Source organism: Prinia subflava, chromosome 1 (genome assembly GCF_021018805.1).
Source record: "Prinia subflava isolate CZ2003 ecotype Zambia chromosome 1, Cam_Psub_1.2, whole genome shotgun sequence".
NCBI lineage: Eukaryota > Metazoa > Chordata > Aves > Passeriformes > Cisticolidae > Prinia > Prinia subflava.
Genome location: NC_086247.1, coordinates 66,752,835 through 66,772,389, shown reverse-complemented (window position 1 = coordinate 66,772,389; position 19,555 = coordinate 66,752,835). Strand labels below are relative to the sequence as shown.

At 42.1% G+C, this 19,555-nt stretch overlaps 1 protein-coding gene across 1 annotated transcript in view; it reads left to right on the top strand.

Annotated features, from left to right (window-relative positions):
- INO80C (INO80 complex subunit C) overlaps positions 1–7,938 on the top strand; it is a 30,399-nt gene extending 22,461 nt beyond the window's left edge. The window contains exons 3-5 of the mRNA XM_063399004.1: positions 1,073–1,184; positions 2,871–2,938; positions 7,254–7,938. Of these exons, the coding sequence (XP_063255074.1) occupies positions 1,073–1,184; positions 2,871–2,938; positions 7,254–7,385 (312 nt within the window). The 3' untranslated portion in view covers positions 7,386–7,938. The remainder of the gene's footprint in view (positions 1–1,072; positions 1,185–2,870; positions 2,939–7,253) is intronic.
- The last annotated feature ends 11,617 nt before the right edge of the window (positions 7,939–19,555 follow it).

The following is a 19,555-nucleotide window of genomic DNA, read 5'->3' as shown; positions in this document are numbered from 1 at the left end:
TATTACACAATGATCTTTGGAGGACTAAGGTGTTACCCTAAGAGCAAATATTTGCTTCTATGTTTTAAATCAGATATCCATCACCAAAACCCAATATATTGTCAGCTTGTGAGCATCTTTCTTGAATATATCTTCTGTCTACAGGAAAAAGCTTTCTCATTGAATCCTTCCTCCTGTCATCCTCATCAATTTAACTGGTTAATTTATAAACATTCAAAGCAGAAATGTGTTTACAGAACTTCACAGTTTCAATGAGACTCATGGGGCAAGTAGTAATTATTAACAGAAATAGCCACTTCTCAATTGTAAGAACATTTTCTTTTTCTGAAGTTAAGCTGTAAATCTGTGTCCTTTGATCATTTAGAAGTAGTATAGTATGTGCAGCTTCTGTCTCTGGAGGGACATAAATAAATTACTCTGTAGCAATCACATTTGATAACTGCTACTGCCATTACAGTACCTGTGGCAAGTCTTCCATTAATGTTCCTTTCAAAATGCAAAATTGTCGTGGCAGCCAACATTCTATTTATTATTCTTTTTCTATTATTCTGTCTCCTAGCCTTTGAAAGAAAAATAAAATTTCCAGAAAGTTTCTCATAGTATTCATTACGTTTTGCAAGATCAGTTGTGTTTTCTGCAGTCATGGATAATTTGTAAAAGAGCTGCACCTGTAATATGCCATAAAAGGAGGGGGGAAATATAGCTGTATAATCACAGTTTTAGGAACAACTTCATAGGAATAAGTTCTAATATGATAGGAAGTACGTACGGAATCCTGTAATCTCAGGCTAAGCCTAACCACATTGATTTTCTATTTCCTTGTAAAAAGCAGATTTTAATTTCCTTCAGTTAATAGGAAACATAGAAGCTTTGACACAGTCCAAAAAGCTTTGTTTTTGCTTGCAGCCAAGATTAAAGTGTACAGTATAGTAGCCTGCTGATGAAATAAGTGAGAATAACAAATGGTTAATGACAAGATGAGACATATCAGAAAGAGTATGAAATAGAAGTGTCATGCTTTGAAATAGTATTCTTTATTTTTTTTCCCTAAACACCATATTTTTAATTCTAGCACTCCGGCATTGGTGGAGCAGCAGCTGGCAAGAAGAACAGAACGTGGAAGAACCTAAAACAAATTCTTGCTTCTGAAAGGGCATTGCCATGGCAACTAAATGATCCTAGCTGTAAGCTGCTTAGACGCTTTGCATGTATTTATAAATAATAGAATCCACACAAATAACTTTCTTTAAAACTAACCTAAATTATTTCATTGGTGCATGCAGTATCCTGCTTGAACAGGGTCCAGTAGTACATTTCATATTACTTCAGTCACGCTCACCAGCCCTAAGTGGAAAGTAAGGGGAAGCAAATAATTTGGAGTATCATGGCAAAGTTCAAATACATTTGAGGGGAGAGTTTAATAAGGAAAAGGTATTTATCCAAACCAAGTCAGAAACCCTTATTCCCATGAGGTTTTTGTCACCTTTTCACTTGTTAGGTGCCTCCTTCTCTGTGTACAGTCCAGAGGTCTTTTGGTGGGTGGCTGCTGTTTGATTAGCTATATTTGAGCACTTTTCAAATAGTTTCTGCTAAGCCACATACCTGCAGTAGCTTAGACCTCAGCCCAAGCTTCCTATCCAGCTCCTTATCCTAGATTCTTGGGAGATTTAAATCCTACATCTTCTCTTTAGAGCAGCACAGCTGAAACTACATTATTAGCAGTGCTGATTAGCAGTCCTAGCTGGTTACATCCACAGGAGCAGAGTTACAGCAGTGGTCTTAATCTAGATATTCTTCAAGTCTGCTTGTAAAGCAGGATACCATTGGACATAGCTGCTGGCAGAATGCAATCCTCAAATTTTATTTAAGCAAGCGGAGGCCTTTCAAAACTGAGCATATGTATATACTTTTTGTCAGACTTGGTGCTTTAGCCAAAAATAGCTTGCTGTTTTTGAAGTGTTTTAGATGCAACTGTTACAGAAAAAAGCAGACTACTGTGTGTTCCTGGCCACTGTAACTGACAGTCTGCTGATGTTGCTATTTCTACCATGCTCTGTTTGCAACCAGACATTTACAGGATTTTTTTAATAAGAAGGAGGGAAAAGAAATTCAGTTTTGTATTTAAAACCAGCTGTCTGTGGCATTAGGGTGTTTTGAATTATGATTTAGAAATTTGATATGGATGGAGTGTGAATTGAACATAGCATCTGAATGAGTTGCAAGGGCGATCAGGAAAGAGGAAAGAAATTAGTCAGGTACAAGATTTTCGTAAACATTTAAAATTGAGGATTGAACTACTTAAGCATACCAACTGTATCTTAAAAAATGTTTATGAATGATAATTGCTATCTAAAGGGCACCAAAGAACAGCAATTTCCAACCCTCAGTTTAAACATTCAGACAATTTTCTAGGTCATTGACTGGGCTTAAAGTGGTACATGCTTAAAGATTTAACTGATTTAAAAGATTACTTTGCTTTTCTGGATTATAGTGTTTCAGAGCTGCAATCTTGAGCAATGTTTCACAGTCTTAACATACAGTGCATTTGATAATGGCTATTCTCTGCACGTGACTGACTGCAAGGGAATTCATTAAGACTGGGAAGAAATGGACACATTTCAAATGGCCCTGGCATTTTCCTTTGGGGGAGGGCAGTTTTGCTTACTGAACTCTGTTAATAAAGTGAGCAGGCTCAAGCTGTGATTTACAGTGCTAACAGGATAAATGTTTTCAGAGGTGATTCTGCTTCATATTTCTTTGCCTTCATATTGCTAGTTAATAGAGACCTCAGAGAGTAGTTTTATGATATAGAATTTATATATATATATGACACTGACTTTATGCCTTTTTATGCCTTTGTTTCTCTCTAGATTTTAATATTGATGCTCCACCTTCCTTTAAACCTGCTAAGAAATATTCAGACATCTCAGGACTTCCAGTAAGTATTTTTTTGCCCATCAAAATTGGTATCTCATGTTCCACAATGAAATAGCACTGGTGCCTTATTTTGTAAAAGATGATATGCTTAGGTTCCTATTCAGACTTGAGCCTAATAATTATCCAGTGATTTAAGACCAAAGCCCAAATATGTGTCACTACATCACAAAATCCTTAGGTTGTTAACAGATGTCAGGACAGACTAAGTACCTTGTCCTGCCAGGTAACTCCTATGACACCTCTTTTTCACCTGTAGAATCTACACTGGTGCCCATAATTTCTAATACCAGCTGCAGGGAAAGCTGGTAGTCCACAGTCTCTATGACTGTTAACTTTGCCAAGGTATACCCACACTGACTGAAACTTTCCATGCTGTTTGCCCGATGTGGATTTATTTCATTGTATCTTGTAGAGGAAATTTTAAAAAGATGGCTCAGCAATTTTCAATAATGAGACTAGGCAAAATTTTATTGTTTGGCCTATTTTCCACCAGGTTAAAAAAAAAATCCTTGTTATCATTGCTCTCATACTTTGCCTCAAATCAGCCTGAAACAGACACTTGGGACAGACTGTTGAGAATTTCAAATATCCCTATGCTTCAGAGCTGAAAGTTGGAGTTGGGTAGATGTATAACCTGTGTGTCACAGATGGGCTCTTTTAGGTGTTTTTGTCGAAGAAAGGGGAAAAAAAACCTAACCACATTTGACTTAGATACAGTTTGCACATGCTCCAGAAAGTCTTGGTAGTTACAATTTGGTGCCTGAATTCCCCAAGGATTCTGTTGGCACAAAACAGGTGTAAAGTAATTGAATTCTGCCCAACAAAAATTTTGTATCTCCTGTCTAAACTGTTTCTATGTTACATGAATAATTTTTACTTAAAACACAACAGGTATTAGTAACAGCATATCTTTTCATTTTTCACCCTGAAACACCAAGTGATTGATTTTGCAGAAGCCTGTGCATTTCCCATTGAAGTGAATAGGAATGTTGTATTTTGGAGTAAAAATTGCTTAAGTAATGGTTATACTAAGTAGCTACAATAATGAAAACTTTGTAATGTCAAAGAGCCTTGCCAGAATTTCTGTGTCACTTCCCCCAGCTGAATCTGTTTCTCACTGACAGGGCACTAGCCCACCTTCATAGGCTTGATATCACCCCCTGGAGATGTCCTTAAAGACACATGTTTGTTATGCTGATGCAGGTTAGCACACCACCTTGCATTCTGTGCAATGAATTAGGCAAAAAGTCCTCATTAGGACAGAAAATGGGTGAGCACTTAACTAAGGGCTGCCTTATAGTGTAAGGTATAGAGTATTTACTGTAAGGGATCCAAGAATAGCTACAGCACCAATTGTAATCCAGCACATCCTAGCATTTGATCTTGATTTGGTAGCATATGTTTTCTTAGACTTTATTTTTCAAGTAACACATTTAAATTAGGCACCTAGGAGGTGGCATGTGTCCAGCCTGTGCCTCTGAATGTGGTTTGGAATGGGAGTGAGTTGCTCAGATAAAGGCCGGTAACCCTTGGTGTTCAAGGGGGAGTAGAAAAGCAACATCTCCCTCACAGATGAACTGGCAGGCAGCAAATGGAAGAGACTGCTTCCAAACCCAGGGAAGATCATTCCCTCCAGCCAGGCAGACTCCTGCCCCATCTCCAAGGAACCAGATAATGCTTTCTAGCACTGACCTTTGATCTATTTCAAAAGTAATCAGTTGTTGCACCTATAGTGACCTGATGATGCAGGGTATAGATGGGAGCAGAGACCACATCCCTACTAGTTAAGGGCCAGCTAAACCTTAAAAAATTCTCTCAGTTCCTCAGCTTTTCTTTACCAGCACCTCTTTTCTATCCGTGATTTAGGTACTATAACTATTCTAGTTTAGTACAGATACTCTCTACACAAACCCAGTCAATGCTTCTTTTGTTTTCTTTTCTTCTCTTTACACTTTTTTCTTAATTTTCCATCCTCTAATTGCATTGTGAGTCAAGTTTCCTATTTTATCTAGCCTGCGAGGTTTCTCCAGACTATGATAAAATTACCACATTTAAAAAAACCTTTTTTTATTAAAATAGCTGAGACGGTGTGTCCTTTAAATTGCTAAGCTAGAAATGTTTCATAAGAAGCACTAAATATACTTTCAAGATCGTTTCCTAGTAGGAGGATATGTGGGACAATAGAATATTGTAGAAATGCAATATTAGAAAAATATCCCTGTATTTTGTGTTTAAAATATAAAAGCATTCATGTAAAATTTCTCTGGGAATGCTGGATTCCCCATGGGGGAAAAAAATTCCTTAGCATTACCCATTTAGGGAAGAATTAAATTGTCTACTAGGTACAAAAGGAGAACTATATTAAAACATCCTCAATCAGCATACTTGCTCTTATATTAGATGCCACAATTAAATTTTACTGATCCCCTTCTCTTTCTGTGTGTAGCACAAATGGAATTAAATTTACCAATGGTCTCAGCAGAGCAGCCAATTTATATTTGTAAGGCAGCCTAGAATTCTAAAGCTATTATCAACTGTATTGAGACTATGCTTTCCAAACTTGCAAGATGAGTATTTAGATATTTTAACATGCAAAACAGAGTAATTTATTGTAAAGCGGATTTTAAAAAACTTGAAACCTTCAAATGTTTATACTTCTTTTCCTTTTCTGAAAATGGATCAGCCCTGTTACTATAGAAACAGGCTGAGATACCTAGCTTATTGTATTTTAAGAGCATGTGTCCATGGCCTTTGACTTAGTTTTTAAACATGACAGAGCATTCTTCGTTGCAAATTCATATTAATTTAATATTCTAATCTCTAATTATTGCTGGAGTATTGGGGAAGTTTCTTTTCAGGCTGAAGCCATGGCATGAATGGCTGGTTACCATACATAAGTGTCTGCAACCATATAGCCCTGTACATAGTACCAGAACAGTGAAGAGCTGCCATAATATTTTTAACCTAGGTCGGTGCACCATACAAATTGCAGATATTACTTGTTTACTCTGTTACAGAATCATGCACATTTGAAAAGCAGTCTAATTGCTTAGTTTTTTCTTACATGAGGCCAGATGTAAAGAGTGAAATAAAAGTAAATTTATACCTGCTGTAACCTTGAAATTACCAGCAGGGATAAATTTAGTCCTAATGTTCTAACTTTGCCATTTGTTTGAAAGTTAATTGATGGCTTGAACTGTTAGCTGACTACATTTAATTAACCTGGCAGTGTTTGTTTGTAAAGAAAACCAAGCTACAAATAACACTAAATTTTCTAAGTCATATCAGATGAAGTGATTGGCTGGATTGTTACCATGGTCAACAGGTGCTTTCAAACATAAAAGTAGAGAGAGCTCTGCACTGTAACTGTGTGGCATGGGGGACTGCTCCAGCTTTTCCTGGCCTTTCCTATTTTTAGTAGCAATATCTTGAGGGATCTCAAGTGCCTTACAGCCTGCCACTGTCCTGTGCTAAAGAAAGGGACAGAAGACACTTTTGGAACCTTGGCAGGCACTTGGTAATGCAGTGCTGAAGAGGCAGGGATTGTCCTGGAGGCTGAGTGTGGAGAGGCAATGCTCTGATGCCCGCCTTCTCCCAGTGCAGCCCCTGGCCTACCCCTGAGCTCAGCCGAGCTCCAGGTTTCTGTAGCAACAAGGAAGGGCAGAGGATAGAAGGAAACTGGCGCTGCTCCCAGTCACTCAGGGTCCAAATGTAGCAGAGGATACAAGCATAGCCCAGGGTGAGCTGGCCAGGCTGCCATCCTGAAAGCAGGCATCTGGAGCAAATCACAATGCCCAGTTCAAATCTCTTATCAGTTCAGTCACAGAACCATAAGCTGAGACTCCCTAGCTTTAACAACCACTTTAAAGTAAATTAAAAGCTAAGTTGTATGCAGCAAGAGAAGGCAGTCCAAAGCTATCAGAGCACCCATAATTCAGCCTCTTTGTGGGTAATTTATTGGCAGCAGCCTGACTCTTTGGAGAGCTGCCTTTAGTGAGACTGCACAAGGCACAAGAGTTGCTAAGGGTGAGTTTAGAGAACTGAGGAATTTCTTTTGCGCTGTGTTTTATAGGAAACTTACTTCAGCCCTCTGTTATGTTTAATGCATTTCTAATCTGACTTTATAGGGGTCTGTTAACTTCTCATAAGTTCTCACATGAGGAGAAAGAAAAAAAGACTTGTGGCTACATCGTAGAACAGCAGTGCTGTTACTAAGAAGAGAAACTCACTGTTCTGTGGTCTTGGAATTGACTTCTTTTACTATTATGGTTAGAAATTTTATTTGAATTGTATCTCTACCATTGTTTCTTTTTCAGGCAAATTACACAGATCCACAGAGCAAGCTAAGATTTAGTACTATTGAAGAATTTGCCTATATTCGGATGCTCCCTTCAGATGTGGTTACAGGATACCTGGCTCTAAGGAAAGCAACAAGCATTGTTTCCTGAACAGACTAAACATTCTTGTATATTGCTTGTGCATGGTGCTCATTTGGAGTATCATGATGGAAACTCTGTGGGACTGAGATTCTTTAAACTATCCATGGATTTGTACATCTGGAAGTAGTTGATTCATGCATTTGAAAACATATGGATTTAATTTTCATAAATGCTGATGTTTTTAAGTTTGCCAATTTGTTAGCAATTTCGTTTGGTGAACAGAACAACTTAGACCTTAAGGATATATATCTGTACTATAATGTCTCATTTATATTAATTTCTGCATCTCCACCCTATATATTTTATGTATTACCCTGGCTCAGAAGAAACTGTCATTTGAATTAAGAAAAGGTAACAAGATATCCAAATGTCTAAACCTGCCTTACCAGATGTGCTTGCCACTTGGCTATGAAATTTGTCCCATCTGTAAAATGAAGCTAGAATACCCAGCAAGTGCTGCTGTTGTGATGACTGTTCAGGGTTCTGTGGCACTGTGGAAATGAAGACACAAATGTTTGTATTTAATTAACTGCCAACATAAATAAAGTTGGACTCAAACTTGCTTGTAAAATGCATTGCCTCTTACATGTTCTTCAGTGAACACGTGTAACAGGATCCAATCAAATCACAGTGTAACTCTTAATCATGACACTTTGCAGGTTTTGAGTGCTTCATTTCACAACCTGACTATTCCTCTGCCTTTCCTAGTGATGACAGTATTTGTACTAATTAGCATGAAGAAAGTACTAATTTCCCAGTCTTTTAAAAAAGACGCTAAAAAGCAGGAGTTCCGCTCTCCATTGGCATTCTGACACCCAGATGGCCTTCAGCAAGGCAAGACCTTCTACATTAGAACACTGAGCTTAGCACCATGAGACACCAAAAGAATACCAGAGAGCAACAGAGCATTGTCACACTTTAGAAGGAGACAGTGTTGGGCTGGGGGGATGGCTGACAGGGGCAGGCCAACACGCCGGCTTAAGAATGACCATGACTTCCTGGAAGTCTAGGGGAAAAGGGGCAGAAGGTTTTCTGCCCATTCTTTCTTTCTGTTCTCTTTCTTATGACAAGGCACTGTCTTCCCACTTCTGAGTGTTTTTCCCAGCCTTAAACTCTTGCTAGGTTGTAATCTGGACTCCATGTTCAGGCTCGGCTGTTCCTAGCCCCAGTCACACAGCCTCCACTCCCACACTCCATCAACAATCCCACAGTGGTGGCACTAGCACTGGCTGCCACACAAGTTACCACTTGCTGTGGGAGTGCTCTTCTCCCATGTGCAAAGCTGCCGAGTGGAACACTTGTGCCATGGTTTGTTAGCGTTGGAATCCCCGGGCCTCTGGGGAGGTGAGGTGCTGGTCAGGAGACAGCACTCCTGACTCCGCCAGCTCCACCATGGATATCAGGATCTCGTGCAAGGCATGCTCTTCTCTTTGCCTCCACAAGCAGCACACAGAGGTGACTTTCAGTGTCTAAGCTGTGTTTTGAATGCATATTTCTCTAGACATGATAATAATTAAGATAATTTTTTCTGATTGAAAGAATAAATATGCAGAGTGTTATTAATGCTAGTTGAATTTCAACTCCAAAACAGAAAAAACCATAATGGGATACATTGTTTAATGAAAGTTGGTGAGACTCATTCCTCAATTTTTGTGATCTAATATCGCCAAAAACAAATTCTAAAAGTCTTTGACATGCTTTCAATAGATCCTTCAAAGCCCGAGATATCTGATAATGCTACAACTATCACAGTTCAGAAAAGAATAAGGCAGGATATCTGTCTGCATGCCAGCAAGCATCCAAGCCACATTCTCTTTGCATTGAGTTTTATAATGGATATTTTTAACTTACATTGCATACTGAATATGTATTTATAAGATAAGATTAACACTGATATGAAAAGGAAACACATAGAACTGCTGTAAGATCATATTTTTTTAAAATAAGCAGACAGCAGCTCAGAAAATCAATTTCACAAGCTTGTTCTCTCCCACAAATATTTTTAACATTCTTTGGGAATGACTGTGTAGGAGAGCAGGCTTCTCCACTGTCAGAAGTGTTCCATGCACTCCTGCACTCTGTATTAAGATGTTGCTTCTCAGCTAATTTCTCCCAGGCAGCGTTTATGCATTCTGTTTTCAAAATCTGTGTCTTGTGTAAGTAAATCAATATCAGAAAAGGAAATACATCCTAAATCTGGCAAAAACAATAGTGACTCTTCTCTCAGTGCTCTGTATCCATATGATGGCTACGAGATTCCCTTCCCTTCCATGTTTCTCCCCTTGTTGGCCTTTTGTTCCTAGTCAGTAGTACCTCCCTTTTACTCATTAGGTTGTGCAGTGGTCAAGCCAAGAGTGATGAATCAGCCACCAGCACCATTCAGCATTACATCAATCAACAACAGTTCACTGTGTGGAACAATCAAACCAGGTTTCATTGAGCAGGAAGCTGGGAACAGAACAGATCTGGTGACCAACATGTGCGATGGCATCCAGTCCTACTGGGTTCCTTTTGAAAGCAGCACATGAACCTGCTGCTCTCATCAGTGCCTTCTATGAGAGAATTGAGCTGTACCTCCCTTGCTTTTAAGAGAATATATGGATGAGTGAAAAGCTTATCTGTGCCAGAGAGCAGTTTTAAAATGTTCTACTGACATCTTTAGAAAAAGTGAAAATTGAGAAGCACATTTATATGTAAAAGTACTTACAGGGTATTATCTAAATAAACATACATAAGTCGAATTAAAATTGGAAAGAGGACAAAAGAAAAGCTTTTGAAAAGAGAAGCAGCAATGAATACCATTTCAGACTTGGGGAGAATGTGTTTTGGCTAATAGCACTGCCATATCCCTAAAGCAGAAAGCCAGCAGCCAGGGTGAGGATGATCTGTTAGAGTACAACCATTACTGTGTGGGAAATATCATCTGAGAGCATTTCTTCTCTCAGACCATGGATGGCTTCGGCCTCACGCACATTTGCCTTGTGATGTTCCCTGTCACGCCCCTGTAAGGGCTTACAGCACACCAGTTGCTAAGTGCCCACAGAAATCCCACTGACATTAATGAGAAGTGAGCTTGTCCAGCAGCTCTCAAGGCAGAGTCCAACTGGCAAAGCTTTAGCCTCAGGTTTTTTGGCAGGTGGAAAGTATGTTTTCCGTGCCTTTTCATTTGCCCTATCCCAGAGGCCAAGCTCCTGTTTTCCTGTGCAGCTTCCTGCCCAACACACACCACTGGTCCATCAACACTGGAGATGGGGAGCTGTCTCCAGCCTGCTGTGGGGTTTTCGGTTTTTATTGAAGACCGCAGTAGCTGTGGGTGGATCTGCTTGCCCCCGAAGGCCAGGACAAAGCAGGCAGCTGCTGCCCCAGAGCAGCAGAACCACTGTAGCTGAAATGCCTTGTGTGTCCTGAGCCCTGGTGCTGCGAGCACGCTGTGCTGAGCTGGGGCAGGGGCTGGGCCAGGGTTCAGGGGCTGCAGAGACAGCTGCTTCCAAGGGAAGAGGTGTGCTGGGAGCCCTGAGAGGATGAAGCAATCAACAGCTGCAGCTGCTCCCTCCGTGCTCTTTAGAGGAAGGGAAAACAGGGTGCTAGAGCTCCAGGGCTCTTCCCTTGATTATTCACTGCTGTTTCAAACAGCAGGTGTGTGCCCATGGAAACTTCCTGCCCCAGCCCTTCCCTCTGCTGCAGCTGAAGCAGGAATGACCTTGGCCCCACATCCTAGAAAGATGCAAAATTCAATTGAGAGAGGCTTTGGGCCAGCTCATTTTGGAGCCCCTCCATTTCACTGTCCTGTATTTCTTGGCTTTCTCCCATTATAGTGTTCTAGATCCCTGTGGAATTGCTATATATGGGCTACCGTGGAGGACGGGAGTAGCAGTCGTGCTCAAGGAGATGTGCCTTAACCTCCTTTGACAGAGGAAAATGAAAGTAAGCAAAGGGGAGGGCTTTTTACTGGTACAAAATATCAAGCTAAAAATTAGCCAGTATAAGCTTAAAAAGGTTTTACCAAGTCTACCCTGTTAAGAAAAAAAGCTTGAAGAGCATGACGACAATCATTTTCCTGAAGGGCTAAGTAATCTTTAATAAATTCATGCAACAATAATTTGTTACTAGAAAACTAATCAATGGATTTTAAGGTCTATTATAATCTCTGACAAAGTGTGTGGCTTATATTCTCAAATAGCACATAGTTTTTTTTCCTGAATCACTTCAAGAAAGGAGAGTTTCACAGATTTGATGTCAGGTTTCAGGAGGAAAACCCTGACTTAGTGCTCTTTTAAACAAGAGTTCAGTGGTATCTGTATTGTTACTGAACATTCAGTCACACTATGATGGTCATACCCCTAATATTACAAGTCACAGAAATTCCTTCATAATTCTCTTTTTGAGAAATCTTCCCCAATGAAAGACCCCTTTGTCTGTTGGAAAGTGGATGGTGGAACATAATAAAATAATACATCTTCACACAAGAAAAACATTTTAAGTCCATTTGGTACCTGAAAGTATTGCTTGACTCATTTTTGGATTACCCGAGAAGCTTAACAAACCCAGTATTTTCAGGTGATTACACTACTGTAAATCACAGCCTACAGGCAGCAATAGCACTAAGCTCTTGGGAGAGGCAATAACAACAACTAACAAACTTCTTTAAACTACTGTAGTAGTTTAGTACTGCCTGTGTAATTGCACGTGGTTTATGACTTATGAGGTCACTTGTACAGATCATTGCTGTCTCTTGACACTGTAGTCTAAATAAATCTCTACACAAAAAGCACAGAACTAGTGGACTAGACAGCAAGCTGGGGCAGGCTGTGGTTACTGCTTAGCAGCTTGGTCTCCTCTGGGCAAGAGCTGCCCTCCGGTATTGCATGCTGACTGCTGGGGCTCTGCTACTTGTCTCCAGCACATCCAGCATTGCACCCCAGAAAACTGCATCTGGCTCACGGACTGCCTGAAGCTTCTCCAACGTCCCCAAGCTGGGATGTGAAAACTACTCATCTCTCAAGTGAAGAAATCATTTACAAGTCAGAGTCCATGTGAACAGTGTCCCTTTTCTTAGCAAGCCTTGAACCCAAAGCACACTTTATGGTAAAGTAGGTGCCCCTCATGTGGGTACTTCTGTTTCAGTGCAGACCCTACACAAGCAAGTTCTCAGCATCGGATTTTGGAATTTCTCAAGACAGCTGCCTACCCGTGCATGGGGAGAAAGTGTTTCCTGCCTCGTCACATTGAAATAAATGAGGTGTGTGTGCATTCAGTGCTGCTGTGTAGAGCTGATAACTGTACAGCAATAAACCAAACCCTTGAGAGCAGAGAGGCAGGCCTGGTCTGCTTGGCTGATATCTGGCGTGAGTTGGGCACTGAGCAAGCAAGGGGAATAGGGAGTATTTGAATTTTTGCAGTGATCCCACTTATATCCTGGAGGACAGCAGCTTCTCTGGATTGTCTTCTCCCAGGAGGAGGAAATGCCTTTCAAATGACACCATAAACACATGTACATTGCCTGCATATGGTGTGTCTGGTCACTAGTTCCATGACTAATAGATAAAGATGATGCAAAAGGGGACAGACTTAAGGATCTTTCAATAAGCTGCCTGTGGGCCCAAATCTTGTTCTTGCAACAGAGGCAGTGTGGGATCTGATAAAAACCTTCATAAAGAAGAATCTCAGGAATTTCAGCAAGAGCTGGACCTAGACTAAGATAGAAGGTCTGGAAGGGAAACTGTAGAAGCAATTGCCCTGACAATATAAGGCTATGTTGAAGAGAAATAATTTATAAAACACTCTGTGGTGTGATCTGTAATCCTCTGAAGAAATACATACAGCATTATGGTGGCCTTAATATTTGAAATAAAGAATATAAATAGAGCTTAAATGACCACTTCAAACTGTGCCTTTCAAGAAGGTGTATATATGTTATAGCTGGTGATGTGAAGTCGATGACTGACATCAGTCTCATGTGCACAAGTGGCAGCAGCTAATAGGCACAAACCTTATTCTCCTCCAAATAAAGTGGCTTATGTTACTGAAACTGGTGGTAAAGCAAAATCCACCAAACATTTCTGGCCTTTAGCAACCAAGAATTTGTTTGTTATGCTTCATTTCCTCCACCAGGCTGTATAAAATCAGAGAGCTAAGAAATAAGTACCAGCAACTTCTTTCCAGTATTATGTGAGCCCTTCCTATGAGCTATATAAACTGAGAATTACTATCATCATTTTAATGAGGTACAAGGTGTTCCACATCCATGGGTTTGGTCCATGCCTTCTGAACCCTTGGGAAACAGCACATTGACCTCCACTGTGAAACAGCCCTGAAACATATGGAACAGCTTTCTCCACATGGGTTTAATTTACCTCATAATGAAACGGAAGCCAGATTCTCTGTGGACCTTGAAAAGTCCTTCTGAAGCATCACACTGGGACAGAGAGTGCAAATGCCATTCTTGCTGTACATTTCCTGCATGCAATGCCACTGGGACATGCAGACCTCTCCAGAGGTCTGTTTATATCGTTCATTAAAAAGCAGGCATAAGCCACAGGGATGATTTCTGGCAGAAGCAGCGGAATCCTGCTCTTCCACCTTTCACACACAATCTGCACTTAACAGATCCTTGATTAATCCCTCCAGCTCTACCAATCGGGATTGCACCCACTGCAACACAGTTACACACAGCCCTGGAAGTTCAGACAGGCCCCAGAGAATGGGAGGGCTTCTTTGCATCTGCCAGCTGAAAGAAGAGACAGCCCCTGTCTGAGAGAGCTGGGCTGGGTGCAGGGAAGCATCCTTGCCCTGGGTGGTGGGATGAGGAGAACAGGAATTGCAGCAGCATCCCTGCTGTACTTCAAACAAAGGCAGTAGCCTACAAGAGCTTTTTTTGCAGATGCAATCTGGAAGAGCTGCATCTGCTGCTGGGGGACAGGCCTGGCACTGAGCTGCTCAGTTCTGCTGAGGCTGACATGCCTCTGGGCATGCTCAAAGGCAAGAGCTTCAGAGAGCTTGGTAACCACCCAGGATCCAGTTGGCAGCTGCGTGAGGATAGAGGAATTCGGGTTTGGGCATAGGCTGTCGAAACTCCAGCCCAGATTCTGCTGGGGATCTGCAACTCTGCAACAAGATTTGGGAATGAGTGTCACCAATTGAGTGGATTTTGACTCAACACCTTTATCATCTCACCAGCTCACACAACATGCACTTCTTGTCATCAGAAGGCACCTGGTATTGCTCCCAGCAGTGGATCTGAAGTGGTGAAACATGAGCATTAGAGGAGTAAATAACAAAGTAAATTAGAGGAGCAATTAGAGGAGTAAAGACAGGGGTTCTCTTATCATTCTCCCACAACTTCTCTGCCTGTGAGGCAATGTCTCCGTTACCTTTCTGATCTGTGCTGCCTCTACCTCCAGCTTTTGCCAACTTGGCATGGAGAAGACATGGACAAGGTTAAAAATCCTGTCATACAAGATACATTTCTAAGGAGCTCTCAAAAGACAACCAGAATCCAGCAGTAAGAGGTGTCCTAAAAGTACTCCTTTGCACCTCAGTATGGCTGTAGGTGGCAAAGTTTTAGTAAGAGGAGGGCTGCAGGCATGGCAGCTGTTGGAAGAGGTTCAGGGGCTGTTAGGACTCGTAGGAATTATAGCTACAGTTCCCTGAACCCCTACAAATGAATGTTTGAAGTAACAGCTGGCTTTTTGGGTCATACATAAAGAGAGGCTTTCTTTTGTCCTAAATAGCACATATGAGTTTGATCGAGTACCAATTATATCTGAGCCATGAAGTAATCTCCAAGGCATAATTAGTAGCAGCATCTTCCCTGGGAGATGCGATTCCCTCCCCTTCTCATTTCACCTCCCTGCTCCAACAAACCCAATAAGCAACCAACCAAAACCCTTCACAAACCACCAGAATTCTGTGATGTTCATCTTAACAATGACTGAAAAATACATGGCAAATTTAAAAAAGGGAAGGGGTTTATACAGAATGAGCCGAATTCACCTGCAGATCTGCAGAAACTACTTGCTGAAGAAAGAACCACTAGAAGAAGAAAACTCCCAAGTGAAAAGCAAGAAGAAAAGCTGAAACCACAAGAGGAAAGTTAATGGCCCCTATTGCCCAAAAGGACAGACTTCTACAGAGGATAAACAAAATGCCAGGGTGGGCCAAAGCCAGAAGTTTCACCTGAAAATAAAAAATGACTTGCCATGGGGCCAGCCAGCTGTCCTAATACAAAACAAGCATACTTCAGCAAGTGTATTTCTGCTGCCCAGGGCTTGCAGTTACCACTTGAGAAATTTAAACCATCTTAAATAAATAATAAAAAAAGACACATGCACATACTGAAACCCTCCAGACTTCACTCAAGAAGGTACACGGACACTTATTCTGTTTTTTTATTGTTTCTTGTATTATTCTGTTCTTTTCCTGCCAACTTGTCTCGATAAGGATATTTGTCATACCATAACTATATCTACAAACTCCGAGTGTAAACATATGTACAAATCCTGAGTGTAAATGTATACATTGTAAAGATTTTGCCAGGAACTTAATAGTGCATGAGCACTTCAGGCTTATCTCTAGGGTAAGGACTTCCACTTGATTCTGCTAAAATTCTCATCAGGACCAGCCCACATCCAGAGCTGTGCAGCCCACATGTACCAACCTCCAGCCTTGGCCTCAGGCTCCTGTAGGAAGCAGTGCTGGGGATGGCACAGAGATCACAAGAGTGACAGGGTTTACTGGGAGATTTTTCTTTGCTCTGCCTTCATACACATCTCCATACAGAACATCCCCCTCATGACATTTTTAATGGTACCTTTTATATAAACAACATAACCGGGAAAAGCATCTGCGTGACATAGGGTTGCACCTTATAATAATTTACTGTAGTTAAGCAAAAGCTAAGGGATAAACTCTGTTTTTGTTTGCTAAAATATAATACCTGAAGTTGCTAAAAAGCCACTATGAGCTATTCAAGAGACTGCCTGTTACAAGAAAGCTAGCCAGGACCAGGACACTCAAGTAGTTTACGGCCATCTCAGTTATCTGGGGAAAGGTAAAATGGGTCTAATGTTTTTGAAGTTTTATGAGGTTTTGAGAAATCCAGACATATATTTTAATATTTGGAAAATCCTGAGATCAGCAAGACTATCGTCTGCAGATTTAACCACAACTTGGACCTACCTCTTAGCAAGTCTAAGTCTTTAAATTGCTGTAAAAACAACAACAAAAAACCCCCACCAAATAACCCAAATCAAACTAAAAAACTCCAAACAAAACACAATCTTTCTTTTTAATATGTACACATAATAATGGGATTTGTGCTGTAACACATTTATCTTTAAATGACAGAGTAGAATATTATAGTTTATGCTCTTTTCACAACCAAGCTAACTGGAAGTGTCTCAGAGGCTGATTTAAGTAACTTGCAGCTTTTTGCCCGCTTGTCTGCAATGTGTGAGAGGGGTAAGAGCATCTCAAAGGCTTTGCAAAACTCACAGATTCACAAAGCTCTCCTCCTGCCTTCTAGATGGTCCTGTCCCCCAGCTACCATCACAGCTACCTCTCATGGTGGGATGTTTTTTAAATACAAGTTATGGGGTTCAGCTAAGAGGTGCTGCCTGTACACACCAGTGCTTTTTGCTGACAGACACAGTTTTCAAATTTTAGCATTTCCTCTCTCATTTCTTGTTTTTCCATATTTGAAATTCAGGAAAAAATGGGAAAGTAGGCCCAACTCTTCACAATATTTGAGATTTTTAATTGAGTGGCACATTGAAACAACTCCAACACTGTCTGCAGGGACTTTCAACTAAAAACATAATAACACAACTTCCCTTTTGACATAAGGATCAATCATGTCAAGCACTCAGATTTACACATCTCTTCTTATGTACTAATCTACACCACCATAACTGCTTTACACATTTCTAGTATTTACTTTGGCTTCCTACATCCTCTGTTAATCAAGTCTTATTTTTCCATGACACAGGCAGCCGTCTTGAACTTTTCTAGAAGCTGATACGACACACTCTCCTTTGGAAACTACAATAAATCATGGATGCACAGCTAATGCAATAGTTACAGTAGAGTCACTGCTCATTTATAGGTGGATTGTGGTCTGTGGTGCGGCAGTGCTGTGGCAGCAATACACAACTGCTCCAAAATGAGAGAAAAACCTGAAAATGTAAAAGCCACTTATAGCACTTATCTCCAACAAGGACATTAATTTCAGGTATTTGGAACAAAGAACAGTGTACTTTACTCTTTTTTCATCTTTCTGCTTCTAGACTGGGCAAATTAACATTATTTTCTTACCACAAACCTCTGGAGACACCATGGTTTAAGAATGTTTTTCTGAACTCTCACGCAAAAAAGCAATCAAGCAGCTACTGAGCTTTGCAAGAAGGGGGTGGCATCTCAGTTCATAAACCCACCTTAAAACAAGTTACTCTGTAGGAAGCCAGGCTGGGTGAACTGAGGCTAGCCAAGAAGCGCTGCAATATCTTTTCCCTTCCGTCCAGAGCCAGCATAGCTCACTAAAGCCAATATTTCACATACATCATACTGATGAGCTTAGATTTAAAGACATACACTCTTCTTTGGTGGGCCTTATCATTATCTAAACCACCAGCTATATGCTGAGAAGTAGAGTGGCATGTTGTGCCTCTCTCCTCCCTCTCCACATAGAGGGGCTTCTTCTATCCCGGAAAGCTGGCCTGCTGTCCCAGCCCAGCCCCAGCACAGCGCTGTGTCACGGGGGTTGCCTAAAACTGCAGCGATGGGAAACCTACCACAGAAGGAGTGCCTGTGCATGGCTAAGAGGGAGAAGAGCAGAAAAAGGAAAGAAACATGGCTGTCATCCAACCTGCAACATATCTTTTTTCTAAAAGATATGTTAAAGATACGAAAAGCCATGTTGTTATATTAACCATTATATTTTACTTTATATTTTTTTCATAGTGGCCAAGTTGTAGTGGAGCAAAGCTTTAGTTAGTTTCTGCGAAAGGAACCAGACGTTTGCTGCCTTGGCAGGGGTAGTGGAAAGGGGAAGAACTGAGAAAATGCCCTTTGAACCTTTCCAGCAGGCTCACGCAGGACTGTCCGCCAAACGCGCTCGGAGCCAAGCAGCTGCGGAGCCCGGGGCTGACTCAGCGCTGCAACGCGTCTATCTGAGCCTCCCAGAGCACACGGCCGCCTGGGCCTGCTATCTGCCAGACAGATAAGTTTCCGGGGAAAGCCGTCCCTTCCCCCACTGCCGTGCCTCCCTCCCGCAGGCCGGAGCCGCGGTGGCCCGCCCCGAGCCCCGGGAGCAGTGCCCGCCCCGGCCCGGCACCGCGGCATCCCCGCCGGCGGGCACTGCAGGCAACCGGCCGTGTGCCTTGGACACGGGCACTGCAGGCACACAGGGCCGTGTGCCTTGGACACGGGCACCGCAGGGAACCGGCCGTGTGCCTTGGACACGGGCACTGCAGGCACACAGGGCCGTGTGCCTTGGACACGGGCACTGCAGGCACACAAGGCCGTGTGCCTTGGACACGGGCACCGCAGGGAACCGGCCGTGTGCCTTGGACACGGGCACTGCAGGCACACAAGGCCGTGTGCCTTGGACACGGGCACTGCAGGCACACAGGGCCGTGTGCCTTGGACACGGGCACCGCAGGGAACCGGCCGTGTGCCTTGGACACGGGCACTGCAGGCACACAGGGCCGTGTGCCTTGGACACGGGCACTGCAGGCACACAAGGCCGTGTGCCTTGGACACGGGCACTGCAGGCACACAAGGCCGTGTGCCTTCGACACGGGCACCGTGACACGCAGGCACACCGGTGGCTCCGTCCCTAGCGACACGGGGTCAGGCTTGCTGCAAAGGCTGGTGCTTTCCGCAGTTCTTTCTCTAGGGATCAGGAAACGGCGTGAAAAGCGGAGCCCTTGCTGGAATTAAATTCTACTTAAGTTCACTCTGTGAGTGCAGCTCCCTGGCATTTCTTGATAAATCAGACCGGGCCCCCAGTAACATTTTTTGGTAGCAAAAAATCTCATTTCTCTGCTGCTTGCAGGGAACATTACAACCCACACTTGGAAGCCACTTCGTGGCTCACATTCATTTCCACTGCAGAATTGCCCAAAATCCCACTCTCTGCTGACTTCTGTAGCAGGACATTTGGGTATGGCACAGGGTACATG